The sequence below is a fragment of the Gobio gobio genome (genome assembly GCF_949357685.1).
Source record: "Gobio gobio genome assembly, chromosome: 2".
Classification (NCBI taxonomy): Eukaryota; Metazoa; Chordata; class Actinopteri; order Cypriniformes; family Gobionidae; genus Gobio; species Gobio gobio.
In genome coordinates, this window is record NC_137098.1 from 59,807,379 (window position 1) to 59,822,208 (window position 14,830).

Consider the following 14,830-nt stretch of genomic DNA (forward strand, 5'->3'; position numbering starts at 1 on the left):
AAAGATTATACATAGCCCAAGCTACACTGAGAATGTTTACACCGATGTTAATACCAGCCTGTGATGTAAATGCATCCATTAATGTTGTAAATATAGACCTACTGAATGTAATTAGCTGTGTTTGCTAAGGCAACAAACCTGTTTAAACAAACCCTTTACACTAAGTAACTCATCAAACACTGTTTGCACTATGGACAGCAATGATACTCATACTTGCAGAGGAGAGGTGTGCTATATTTTTCTAAGCAACAAGACTTGTGGTTTTTGCCTCAAGACTCTCAGGTTCTCAACCAACAGAAAGCTAGAAAAAATTATATTTACTATAGAAATTCCAATCACTTTTTAAGATTTTGCCTATTAACATAGTACATACATAACTTTATATACATTTATCAATTAGTTTATATCACTTAAATTGTTATTGACAGGCCAAACTGAAATTTTACTGTGAACTTAAGCTTAAGGGAGTGTTCACACTTGTAATTCTGTTCCCTTGGTACTTTTGGTCTGGACCAAATAAATGATACATTTAGTCCTGGTTCGCTTAGTGTTCACTGTATTGAACTGTAATGGGCAAAATCGCAACTATGACGAGAAAAACAACTGTGTTCGAAATCGCCCCCATACCACTATTCTTCTGGCAAGATGCAGGAATTTTTTCTGCATGACCGTCACAGTGCATTATGGGTATTCTGTAACTTTTACTGCGGTGCATAAAGGGATTGAATGAGTGCACTTGGTAATTTCCACTATGGTTTGGAAACCACTACAAATGGCTGTCCCCTCAAATAGTGCCCTATTTAAGGGTATAGGTGGCGATTGCGGACACAGCCCATGTATGTGTATCTCGAGAGGTTGCAGCCTTTAGCCTCCTTGTTAGGGTGTCCGACTCTCATGCCGGCAAACCCAGGTTCGAGCTCCGCTTGGAGCGGGCGGTCCGAAAAAGGAGGGGTTACATTGGTGCCGTGACCCGGATAGGAGTGAGGTTTACAGGGGTGAGGGTAAAGCAGGCCAGCTAGTAGTTGCTGTGTGGGTAAACCTCACTCCTCTGATCTCAAGAGATGCTCTAGTGACTGACGCTAGAGGTTACAGCCTTTAGCCTCCTTGTTAAGAGTGGCCGACTCTCGTGCTGGTGAACCGGGTTCGAGTCCCGCTTGGAGCGGGCGGTTCAAACAGGAGGGGTTACATTGGTGCCGTGACCCGGATGGGAGTGAGGTTTAGGGGGTGAGTGTAAAGCAGGCCAGCTAGTAGTTGCTGTGCAAGTAAACCTCACTCCTCTGATCTCAAGAGATGCTCTAGCGACTGACGCTAGAGGTTGCAGCCTTTAGCCTCCTTGTTAAGAGTGGCCGACTCTCATGCTGGTGAACCGGGTTCGAGTCCCGCTTGGAGCGGGCGGTTCAAACAGGAGGGGTTACATATGCTTGAGCATTCTGTCCTTTTTAGGGTCACATCTTGTGGCCTCACATCCTGTTTTTGGTTTGTTTAGATGTCTTTGGTACCGTGTTGCGGAATGTGGGTCTCAACTTTGGTCTGCTTGTTTGGTGCCCACCAAGGTTCGGATGGCAGTGTTCACACTTATTCAAATGAACTGCACTAACAGAGCAATCACACAAGAGAACCAAACCTGCCAAGTGTGAACACCCTAATTCTCATTGCCTATTAAAGGGATAGCTCACCCAAAAAGGACAATTCTGTCATTATGTACTCATCATTAGTCTTACGGGTTTGGAACGACATGAGGGTCAGTGAGTAAATGATGACAACTTTCCTTTTTGGGTGAACTATCCCTTTAAGGCAACACAAACAGACTTTAACAGGCAAAACAGTGGGAAAATAATGTGTCCTCTCCGTCTGTGTCGCTTTCTTTGATATCACTGTAAATAATCCCATTGAGCTGAGTTGTCGTCTTCTGTACTTTGGCAAAGATTCTGCATTAGTAAATGTGGTTATGACTCAGTAGGCTGTGATATGACTCACCCCAAGGAAGATGTTTTTGGAAGAGTCAAAGCCCGCTGCATATATTCGTGCTGTGTACGGAGCACTACGCTCACACATGATGCGGCAAGCGTAGCGTGAGATCGTGCTCTGGGCCGATTGTCCTCCCTCTCCATTTGCGCCCCCCTGCCCTTGTCCTCCAGTGCCACTGCTCGCTGTGTCTGTTACCACGAAGTCTATCATGCTCTCTGTGGAACGGCCGATCTAAAGACACATTAACAAGAAGAGTAAGTGGGATATTAAAGGACATGTCTCATTATTTACTCACCCTCATGTTGTGCCAAACCCATATGACTTTCTTTCCTTTGTGGAACACAAACAAAATTTTTTTCCACAATGTTCTGGTTGCTCTTTTCCATGCAATTTAAATAACCACTTTTATGATGTGTTTTTGGTGTGTCAGTGTTCTTTTTGAAGCTTGAAAGCATCACCATTCACTGTAATTTCATGGAAAATAACAACACGCACTAGGGATGCACAGTATATACACTACTGTTCTAATGTTTGGGATCAGCAACAAAAATGTTTCTGGCCATCACAGTAATAAACTACACTGAAATATAATATTTCACAATATCACCATTTCAACTTTATTTTTGATCAAATAATAATAATATTTAATAGATCCGAGCTAACACGATCTAACAATCAAAAGTTGTATTTTATTAACTAACATTAACAAATAATAATAAACACTGTAACAAATGTTAGTTAATGCATTAGTCAGTGTTAACTAACACGACCTTACTGTAGTATTACCAAGTTTATGTTATTTATTGGAATCAATCAATATTGGATATTAAAGGGTTAGTTCACCCAAAAATGAAAATTCTGTCATTAATTACTTACCCTCATGTCGTTTGACACCCGTAAGACCTCCGTTCATCTTCGGAACACAAATGAAGATATTTTAGTTGAAATCTGATGGCTTTGAAAGGCCTCCATTGGCACAATGCACGGTTCACTCTCAAGACCCTTAAAAGGTACTAAAGACGTCGTTACAAAGTCCATCTCACTACAGTGGTTCTACAATAACTTTATGAATCGGCGAGAATAGTTTTTGTACGCAAAAAAACCCTAAATAACGACTTATATAGTGATGACGATTTCAAAACACGGAATCATGAAGCTTCGAAGCGTTATGAATCAGTGAGTCGATTCAGCAGTTTTGATCGCCAAATTTCAGCAGTTTGGCGGTTTGACACGCGATCCGAATCATGATTCGACTCACCGATTCATAACGCTTCGAAGCTTCATGATTCCGTGTTTTGAAATCGTCATCACTATACAAGTCGTTATTTAGGTTTTTTTTGCACAAAAAAACTAGTCTCGCCGATTCATAAAGTTATTGTAGAACCACTGTAGTGAGATGGACTATGTAACGACGTCTTTAATACATTTTATACTACGGGGCCGTTGAATGCTTGAATCTGATTGGTTGATGAACGTTCTGAGGTGTGCAATTATTTTCTGGGAGACGCACAGCGAACGTAGTTCCAGGCAGCTCTTGACCGCATTACAGTTCCATATCACTTCGCATAGTTAACTGTAATAACGGAAATTACAGGACTAAAAAAAAAACGTGCATTGTGCCAATGGAGGCCTTTCAGAGCCATCAGATTTCAACTAAAATATCTTCATTTGTGTTCTGAAGATGAACGGAGGTCTGACGGGTGTCGAACGACATGAGGGGAAGTCATTAATGACAGAATTTTCATTTTTGGTTGAACTAACCCTTTAATTGTGCATGCTAATTTCCTCCTAGTTTTACACTTTGATTTCTGACACTTTAATGCTTACTTAAATTGTATTTGTATCATTGCTAATAATTTAATAATAACACTGTTACATGAACATCCATCTTTCATACTGTAAGGCAAAATTTTCATTTTAAAGTGAACTAATCCTTTAATGAATATTGATTTTATTTTTTGGGTTTTAATTTGATGTATTTTTAATGTAGAATAAAATAATGTAGAATTAAAATATTGCCTACTATTGTACTTAATGTATCAGTCATGACAAAATGACTCTTTAATACTGATGCATCACTAACCAGTTCATTATTAAAAAGTGCTTATTTTCTGTGTCTCAAAGAAAGAAAGAAAGAAAGAAAGTCATTCAGATTTGGAATGACATGAGGGTGAATAAATTACAACAAAATGTTTATTTTTGGGAAAAAAAACAAAGACATTGTACATCATTGAGGCCAAAAATATAGGAAGATAAAGACATCCACCACTAAGACAGTATTAAATTAATTAAAGTTTATTTGTAGACATATTTAATGAACTCAATGATTAGACTTGAGCAGGCAGTTGATGTGAAATGCAAGAATCCTCTCTTCTGGTCCTGGTATGATGTTTTGCTCACCTGAAACATGTCGGTGTTGGGATCATGTGTATATTCCACTATAACAGAATGACTCCGGGACAGTGTGTAGGAGATGCTGTGCTGGCTTTTGTTGCTAAGGGCCTGCAAACACACACACGCACGCACGCACACGCACGCACACACACGCACACAAAACTCTTTGACTAATGGCCTTTGTTGCATTATGCATTCCTTAACAAGTCAGAGGAACATAAGGTTAGGGAACCTGCAAGTACCTTATGCAATAGATTGGCAAAACACTCGTTGGTTGCAATGTTACGCAATGACTCTTACAGAATTTAGTGGGTGGGTCAAGAGGACACTTATGCTGGAACAGATTTCACATCTTTTGGAAATAGATTCTTTTGTCTTTTTATTTATGTTTTGAGATATAGTATTTTGTCGTATCAAGTGTTAGTATTAAGACATTAAAGTGCCCCTATTATCCTTTTTCAGATATTACCTTTTATGTAGTGTGTAATATAGCCATTTGTGAAAGTAAAGTTTCAAATATCAAAGTATAAAAGAGAGTTATTGTCTCCCAAAAGAAATAACAGATACTTAACCGCCTGAAACAAGTTGTCAGTAATTCCAGTCTTACCTCCTGTACGAACCTACATAGGTTTGTAACAAATTAGCATAATGCCAGACTATGGTCTTCTTTCACTGCCTGCAAACAACGTTAACAAACAACGAAGCTGAGACTGAAAGAGTTTGGCTCGTGTTGTCGACACTGTTTTCTGCACTGCGAAGCATATACTCTTTGCATGAATTTCAAAAGGATGAGGACATGATCCGGTAAAACTGATGCCATTGTTACTGTTCGTATCACTGTGTATCAAGTGCTGAGGAAGATCCGGAGCAGAGATTCAGATATGCTAATAGGCGTTTTGTTTCTGACACGCACTGTAAGCAGTAGACCAATCACAACAGACTGAGCTGTCTGGCCAATCAGAGCAGAGTAGGATCATGGAAAGGAGGGGTTTAGAGAGACTGAATCCTTGATTGAACCGTTTCGGACACTGTGAGAAAATGATGCTGCAATGTATATTATGAAAAAAGCTGTTTTTTCACTTGGATGCAAAAATAGCATAATAGGGGCACTTTAACGTTAAACACTTTCATATTAAATAGGCATAGAAAAAGTAAGGAATTTACGCAAAAGCTTTTACCTTGGACACCAGAGGTGTGGAGACGTTGTGGATGACATCAGGTTTGACGCCGTTGGATTTGGGCCGTTTGTAAAGGGCCAGCCGACTCCTCCTGCGGCCCTTGTCCCCGCTAGCTAGTGATCCATTATGCCTGCGTGTAGCCAAACCACAATAGTACAATATAAGCTTTGCAAATGCTTTGAACAATAAAGAATGAATTAATCAAAACACACTTGATGCTTAATTTAGAAGCAGCACCTCACTCGCTGACTGATTTTGATAGAGCTGACAGATTGAGGACAGACTATTGTCTTGGGGATGACAAAGACTAGGCATGAATGACTTGTTTTCCCTTAAGAGCATTGGCGTGTACTTAAAAATAATTAAATGGCATTAATCTATCTCTCCGTCGATACTATGACAGGAGTCATGAGCCGTCCACAAAATGGCTGATACAGGCCTCTTAGAGTCTGTCAATGAGGAGGCGAAGCCATCTTATAATTCATCTAGACAACGATCAATAGTCCAGACACTTAAATGAGCTCTCTATACCTCCTTTCATCTCACAGGGAGGCAGTGGTAATTTAGAATTTTTTGTTTCAGCTGTAGTATCTGGTGATGATATTGTCCTTTAAATGTAGCTAAATTTGTGTCAATTCTACCCTCACTGGAAATATAATATTTAGGGCCAGACTCACTAACAGCTTGCGCCAGCATAATAAAAAACCTACTGTCAGGATTTACTAAAGACACGCAGTGAAAAATTAGCGCTGAAAAGGCATAGGCAGAGTTATTTTTGCGGCTGACCTTATTGCTTATGCATTTGTAGGAGGTTTCCTTTCAGGCACAACATTTATGGGAGGAGAGAGGAGAATTTGCCCTGTTTAGTAAATCTGGCCCATTTTAGATTGTTGATAATGTGCAAAATAACAAAACATGTTAAGCTGTGATATACTCATTTTATTTTGAGTTCACCTGTCCATTCACTTCATTATCTGCAGTTTAGTCCAAATTTTCTGAAGGGACGTGATTGCTTTATATGTGAACAGATTGAATTTCGGCTTTTATTCACACATTGATCAGCGAACATAAACAGAAGCTCAAACGTGCAGCGTAACACGAGAATGAACCTCATTGGTTCTTGCTGAATCTCAAACGTGATGCGTAACACGAGAATGAACCTCATTGGTTCTTGCTGAAGCTCAAACGTGATGCGTAACACGAGAATGAACCTCATTGGTTCTTGCTGAAGCTCAAATGTGATGCGTAACACGAGAATGAACCTCATTGGTTCTTGCTGAATCGCAAACGTGATGCGTAACACGAGAATGAACCTCATTGGTTCTTGCTGAAGCTCAAACGTGATGCGTAACACGAGAATGAACCTCATTGGTTCTTGCTGAAGCTCAAATGTGATGCGTAACACGAGAATGAACCTCATTGGTTCTTGCTGAATCTCAAACGTGATGCGTAACACGAGAATGAACCTCATTGGTTCTTGCTGAAGCTCAAACGTGATGCGTAACACAAGAATGAACCTCATTGGTTCTTGCTGAAGCTCAAATGTGATGCGTAACACAAGAATGAACCTCATTGGTTCTTGCTGAAGCTCAAACGTGATGCGTAACACGAAAGTGAATCTCATTGGTTCTTGCTGAAGCTCAAATGTGATGCGTAACACGAGAGTGAATCTCATTGGTTCTTGCTGAATCTCAAACGTGATGCGTAACACGAGAATGAACCTCATTGGTTCTTGCTGAATCTCAAACGTGATGCGTAACACGAGAATGAACCTCATTGGTTCTTGCTGAATCTCAAACGTGATGCGTAACACGAGAATGAACCTCATTGGTTCTTGCTGAAGCTCAAACGTGATGCGTAACACGAAAGTGAATCTCATTGGTTCTTGCTGAAGCTCAAATGTGATGCGTAACACGAGAGTGAATCTCATTGGTTCTTGCTGAATCTCAAACGTGATGCGCAACACGAGAATGAACCTCATTGGTTCTTGCTGAAGCTCAAACGTGATGCGTAACACGAGAATGAACCTCATTGGTTCTTGCTGAAGCTCAAACGTGATGCGTAACACGAGAATGAACCTCATTGGTTCTCGCACGTCAAGCGATGCTTGAGCTTCGTTTACCATAACTGATGTGTGAGTTGATTAATGAATATGTGAATAAAAGCCTAAATTCAATCTGTTCATCATATAAAGCGATCGAGTCTCTTCAGAAGATTTGGACTAAACCCCTCAAATTCATATGGGTTAGTTTTATGATCTCTTTATGAACTTTTTGAAGTGTCAAAGTGGTAGTAGCATAGCTGTCAATGGACAGACAGAAATCTCTTAGATTTAATCAAAAAGATCTTCATTTTTTCACACAAAATCTTCATTTGTGTTCTGAAGATGAACAAAGTCTTACAGGTTTGGAACGACATGAGGGTGAGTAAATGATGACAGCATTTTCATTTTTGGGTGAACTATCCCTTTCAGTATCACATGATCCTTCAGAAATCATGCTTATATTCTGATTGGCTGCTCAAGAAACATTTCTTATTATTATCACAGTTAAAGACAGCAGATCCGTCAACACATATTTGTACATCTACAACATATCATCTTCCCAACACATTTGAATATATTTGAATATAGATGTGAACACTTGTGAGGAATACAAACACCACTATGTGCTCGCTCGTTCTAATTCTTGTTGCTCAAGGGTTAAACCTTCTTCCCCCTCCTGGCACTGGAAACATTCACTGCTCCGCTCTGCTCCATGGCTGTGCGATTTGAATGACATCTTTGTTGGCAGTCAAATGAAGTGTTTTGCATCCGCAGCTGAAATCTAAAGATAAGTCAGGAAAACCGGCCGCAGGTACACCAGGGGAACCAATTGGCCCGGATGACGTGGCGTTCATCCGTCCGTGAGAAAAGATGTTAATTGAAGTCATATTTATTCGAGGGGTAATTTCACCCTTGAACTCCCACTGAACTCCTGCATTCAGCAGAACGCTGGCTGAGTGGAGGAGCTGTAATTCAGACAAATGGATGTCAGGAATCTGAGACAGTGTCTAACAGTTCTAACGTGTGTGGATACAGTTAAACCTCAACGATGATAAACCCGGTGTTGCTGATGTCAAAGGTTTTAAATTAAACCTTCGACATCAGCAACAACGAGTATACCATCATTCATTCATCATTACTAAATATGTTCAGACACAATCCATTAACTACTCAATAATCTGCAAAATCTCTTCTGGGCTCAACAAACTGTGGGGTATAATATTACTCATTTTGATTAATTACAATTTTAATGCACTTACAAGTTACAGTGGAAATCTAAGGCAGTTCAGAGTACAGAGAGTTATAAAGCACAGATGTGATGTGGTTTTTGTTGTTGCCGCTAAAGCAACAAATGAATTAATTGCAAAAAGTGTGTATTATTTGTGTGTATTTTTGTGATTCTGATTGAAACTCTCTGCACATCTTGATAGCTATCAATAATAGAAGTGGTATAAATATATATATTTTTTTACATGTATCATCAGTGGAAGTCCAAAAAGTGTTCCAATCATTGTATTCGGTCCGATTCGATGTCCTACCTGCCTGTCAGCATATGTATTTCCATACCTCTGCGTTCCATGAGCCTGCACAGAGTTGTAGACAGACAGCCACCGAGCACGGCAAACGAACAGCAGCCGCCTTTTACAGGTCCTCCTGAACCAAAACAACGTTTTTGCTACATTTACGCCATGTCATAACCATAATCATGAGATGGCGACCCGTGATGTTCACGTCCTCAGACTCGGATTTATGCATTTCTATTTCTGCACGATTTGGGTAAAATATCTAATTGCAATTATTCTGGTTAAAATTGCAATTGCGATTTATTATTGTTTTTTTTATTTTTACAATTGAAAAGTGGGTATATAAATTTTTTTGTTTATATATTAATATGGCTAATAATAATTATTATTATATTTCCACCAGTCAGGAGCTTGTACTACTGCTGTATTTTTTGTCGAAATGGTCCCACACAGTAAGCTTTTCCATTGCTTCATTTTGCGAGATATATCTGGTTTGTGGTTGCACATGTCGACGCGCTCCGTGAGTGAACAAATAACGCTATACAGCATATTTTTCTTAACCATGCATCAAAAAACAAACAAACAAAAAAGCGTTAAAAACATTTAAACCGTTTAACTGGCAGTATTAATCGGTCAAAGTTCTTACTTTTGGTTAACGGTTAAATGGTCAATAGCATCCCTACACTGCTGTGGACGTTGTTTACTTCGTTAATGTGTTTACTGTGATAATGGACTGAGGATGGGAGCAGGATTCGGTATTCGGTTTCGGATTCGGCCGAATCTTAACCAGTGGATTCGGTATTCTGCTGAACCCCAAAAATCTGGATTCGGTGCATCCCTAATTTAGTTCTTCAAGCCTTCTCGGGTATTTTCATAATAATTAAGTATGCAGTGCTGATTGACATTCTGTGATAAGAAGCCACAAAAAACATATTATTAAACATTGTATTTTGCTGGACAATAGGTTTATGAACACATCACATTACTAGTTTGTGAAGATGTTTGACGCGTGTTGTTTTTTCAAAAGGCATGTTATAAGCGACAAAAACTTTACATGAGCTGTGCGTCGGCACGGCTCCTCAGAGCGGATTAATCTAATGTTTTGTGTGGCTATCATTCATTCACAGCACCAGTGTGGATCCTGTATTTCAGAATCACAGATTCTACGTCTTGGAAGTATGGCCAAAATAAAAAATTTCATCGGAAAATGTAATCTAAAGTAAGTCAAGTCAAGTCAAGTCAACTTAATTTATATAGCGCTTTTAACAATGCTGATTGTTTCAAAGCAGCTTCACAGTGTTAAACAGGAAAATAATGCAACAGAATTGTAATCAGCCGTATAGCCTTCTGGAGAAAACGGTGGTGTCATCAGCTCATTTCAGTTATCATACAGTGACAATGTGGGCTTTAGATCAGTAATTAGATCAGTAGTTTAGTTTAATAATTAGATTTATTTGGATATTTAGTTGAGAAATTTAGTGTCCCCAACTGAGCAAGCCAAGCCAGAGGGCGACAGTGGCAAGGAAACCAAAACCCCATCAGGTGACCTAATGGAGAAAAATAAACCTTGGGAGAAACCAGGCTCAATTATACTCGATTAAATAATTATTAAATAGGAATAATCGAAATATCGGAGTCATCACGCCGGAGACGGGTTTATTGAGGATGCCGTATTGATGAAACAATTATTAAAGTGCAATATTCAAAAGATCGGAGGCAGCACGCAGGAGACGGGTTTATTGAGGATGATGTGTCGATTAAATAATTATTAAATAGGAATAATCAAAATATCGGAGTCATCATGCCGGAGACGGTTTTATTGAGGATGATATATCGGTTTAACAATTATTAAATTGTAATATTCGAACAATCTGAGTCATCACGCCGGAGACAGGTTTATTGAGGATGCCGTGTCGATGAGGCAATTTTAGGGGGAGCTTAGCTTACATCGCATCAAACCGTGCAAAATATTATTATTGTTATACTTTGTTCTCAAATTGTTAATGTTAGCAACATCAGCATTGCGTGACTACGTGTATTTAGTGTGTATTAGCGTTACCGGTAGGTTTCAATTTCTTTACAGTCTAATCACTAATTGTAATACCATTCTAAAGAAATTGTTCTTTTAACCAAAAAAGGAAATTAATGTTCCTTAGAACTGGCTCTCTTTGAAATACAAATCTTTTTTTCTGTAGCAGTTGTCACTGATTATTGTCGTTTGGTCCTTTCTGGATTACAATCCGCCATCAATTTTTTTTGTTTAATTATTCCAGCTGCTGTGATAATAGCCTATAAATGATCCGCCACCTGCAGCATCCTCGCATGATATAGCCTACTAGCCGGACTCCTCCTTTATGCATACAGACGTGACGTAATGACACAAAGACATGCTCGTATTTCCAACAGAAAGCTACCAAAAATTATAACACATTATTACAAGCTTACCAGTGTGAATTGGCCTACGGTAAGGAGATCGTTTTGAACACTGGCTGGTTATGAACTTGCTCAAAAAATTACAAAGTTACAAACTGCAGCTATAAAAAAAAACGACAAGTCGAAACTGACTTGAAATTACTTGAAATTTGAAAAAAGTTGAAAATTGAAATTACTGTGGTAACTGACATCATGTCTGTATGACTTTCTTTCTTTGTGAAAGTACTTTGCTACATTGGACCCCATTTACTTTCATTATATATATAGACTGTATTAAATGAATAATTCATCCTGAATCATAAAAACATTTTTTTATCATGGTTTCCACAAATATATTAAGCAGCTGTTTTCAACATTGTTAATAATCATAAATGTTTCTTGAGCAGCAAATCAGCATATTAGAATGATTTCTGAAGGATCATGTGACACTGAAGACTGGTGTAATGATGCTGAAAATTCAGCTTTGATCACAGGAATGGGTTAAATTTAAAAATATATTAAAATAGAAAATTATACTAATATTTCATAATATTACTGTTTTTACTGTATATTTTATCAAATAAATGCAGCCTTGGTGAGCATAAGAGATGATAGATAGATAGATTTTCATCCTTTTAATATTACTATTATTCCCTCAGGGGTTGCTGTGGACTTTGTCTTACCCCAGTACAATCAGCTCCCCGTACTTGATGGGCTCCTTGTCCTCAGGGCAGAGAGCATCATGGGACTGAGATCCTGATCCCAGAGGAGGAGACGGCTGGTTCTTGTTGCATGATGGACGCAGCTCCAGGGACGGAGGAGGGCAAAGAGCTTCGGAGCTCCCTTCCAAAACCATATCCACAAGAACAACTCGCAGCTACGAGAGAGACAGAGAAGGGAAGAATGTGAATGATATTGTTGTTCACATTTGCTTGTTTTCTCACAGTGAAATGACAGCTTTATCTAATAAGCGCTATAGGGAGAGGAAATGGAAAAACAGTACGATTCTTATCTGTATCCCAGTCCTCCCCCCACCAGTTACTTCACCTGTAACAAACAACAACAGGCGTATCATGGCTCAGCTGTTATGTATTTATGTAACGGCTGATCCTGTGAGAACAGCCTGAGATAGTGTGGCTGTCTCTGCAGTGTTTTGAAGTCAACAAGCAGCCAACCATCAATTGACAACCTGTCGGGAACAGGAGATTTAACCAATCCCAGGAGAGTAACAACCTCTCTGCAAACACACAGTCAAGTGCTCCAGTGCAAAGAACTTTATTGTTGTTTTTCATACAGACTTAATGGAAACAGTCACAGCAGTGGCATTTCAATGGTTCGATACTGACTGTTGTTAGATAAATTGGTCTTACTTTGTCATTACTTTGAGTGCCTAATGTGTGTAATTTGGGGGAAAACATTGATATATATTTATTTATTTATCTATCTATCTATCGGTCTGTTGCAGTCCGTCCGCCATTGTTTGTTTGTTAGACTCTCTGCCCATTAGGGGTGTAACAGTTAAAATTTGTATCATAAATTGAGTTCTTTTTCGCTGCTTATTGCATTTAAACAGTCGAATACACACAAAATAATGTCAAAATGCTGGTCTTGGCGAGTATTCGTGTAAACACAATCAGTTATGTTTTAAGTGAATGTAAACTATTGAGAAAGAGAACTCGTGTGTAACAGTATAATGGATCCGTGCGACAGGTCTTAAAGTGACAGCAGCCTAATATACCTGCTGATATGTTATATGATACTATTAAAAATATCCATATGGCAGTTTTTCCCCATGGTATCAATGTAAAAACTGTGGCCAGTGAAAAGTTACTGAGTGGCTAGTAACTTTGGAAAAACACTAGCCAACGTGGCTGGTGAGCAAAAAATGTAATGTCAAGCCCTGGTGGCCATTAATCGCCAGCAACTAGAGCCCGACCGATATATCGGCGGGACGATATTATCGGCCGATATTAGGCTTTTTCCAAACTATCGGTATCGGAATTTATGATGGCCGATAAATGAATATAAAAAAAAACCGGACAAAACACCGCTCAAACACATTGAGTGTTGGCGTTTCATAGTTTGTCCACCAGAGGGCACTCTACAACGTGCCATACAGCAACACCAGCTGATTTAAACTGCAATTCATCGACTGGCCACTAGAGACGGGACTCAATGAGATTCTGCTTTTTGGAGCCTATGTTAAAATGCCCAACTTTACAGCATAAAAGAACATGTTTACAGCCTGGTACAAATTGTGTTTTTGGTCTATACAGCTAATTTCATGCTCTTCATGACAAATGTGGGGGGGGGGGCTAATTGTAATAGCTCATTCATTTACATTATTTAAAGCTTAAAGTTTAAAAGTTCTGCACAATAAAGGGCGTGGCCACTTTGAGTGACAGGTGGATTGCCGTTTGTCTGCTCTCTGTTAGTCATCACGTCACCTCAGCTCCAGCCACGTCCCGCCTCTTTGCCCATTTTCTGTTATCCGGGGTGACGCGCTGCCAAGATGGCAACGGCCGACTATGAGGCTTCAAAAACTCTCTTCAGAATCCTATGGGTGAAGTCACGGACACTACGTCCATATTTTTTTTACAGTCTATGGCTCCAACACACACAAAACACCCCACAGACATACAAATTCAGTGGAGAATTCGGCCGCCCGCTTAAATGCATGTCGCCCACTATTCGCGGTTTTCCTGAGGCCACTGGGTGGCGGTGGTCCCGGGTGCGAGGGCCCTTTCATCGCTGCATGCAGCTTTAAATTTTTTTTTTTTTCACAGAATAAGTGGTGGTGGTTGAGGAGATTCCCCCCTTCTATATGTAAAGCGCTTTGAGTACCTAGAAAAGCGCTATATAAATGTAACAAATTATTATTATTCTTGACACTTCATAAATTTAAGGTTGAACCACTGTAGTCACATGGCCTATTTTTAACGATGTCTTTCCTATCTTTCTGGGCCTTGAAAGTGTTAATTAAATAGCTGTCTATGGAGGAAATTAAAATATCTTAATTCGTGTTCCTAAGATGAACGAAGGTCTTACGGGTTTGGAACGACATGAGGGTGAGTAAATGATGACAGAATTTTCATTTTTGGGTGAATTAACCCTTTAAGGCGAAGAGTAAAAAGGATCTATTATGCAATTTCATTACTTTGTCTGGAAATATCTGATATGAAGCTTTCTCACAGTAGCACTAAATAAAAAAACAAAATAACATTTTATGATAAGCATCTTGCAGTGCAGTTTGTTTTTAGCAGAACTGTACGTGTGATATTTAACTAAATTAACAAAATAATACAATTATG

At 39.2% G+C, this 14,830-nt stretch overlaps 1 protein-coding gene across 2 annotated transcripts in view; it reads right to left on the bottom strand.

Annotated features, from left to right (window-relative positions):
- The window catches only part of peli3 (pellino E3 ubiquitin protein ligase family member 3), a 38,550-nt gene that overhangs the window by 11,427 nt on the left and 12,293 nt on the right, over positions 1 to 14,830 (bottom strand). Inside the window, exons 2-6 of one of the 2 annotated variants that reach the window (XM_079810445.1) lie at positions 12,203 to 12,396; positions 9,151 to 9,237; positions 5,541 to 5,670; positions 4,369 to 4,470; positions 1,978 to 2,199 (exon numbers count right to left, since the gene is read on the bottom strand). In XM_079810445.1, coding sequence (XP_079666571.1) covers positions 1,978 to 2,199; positions 4,369 to 4,470; positions 5,541 to 5,670; positions 9,151 to 9,237; positions 12,203 to 12,375 — 714 coding nt within the window. In that variant the 5' untranslated portion in view covers positions 12,376 to 12,396. The remainder of the gene's footprint in view (positions 1 to 1,977; positions 2,200 to 4,368; positions 4,471 to 5,540; positions 5,671 to 9,150; positions 9,238 to 12,202; positions 12,397 to 14,830) is intronic. The other variant, XM_079810446.1, reaches the window with a different exon arrangement.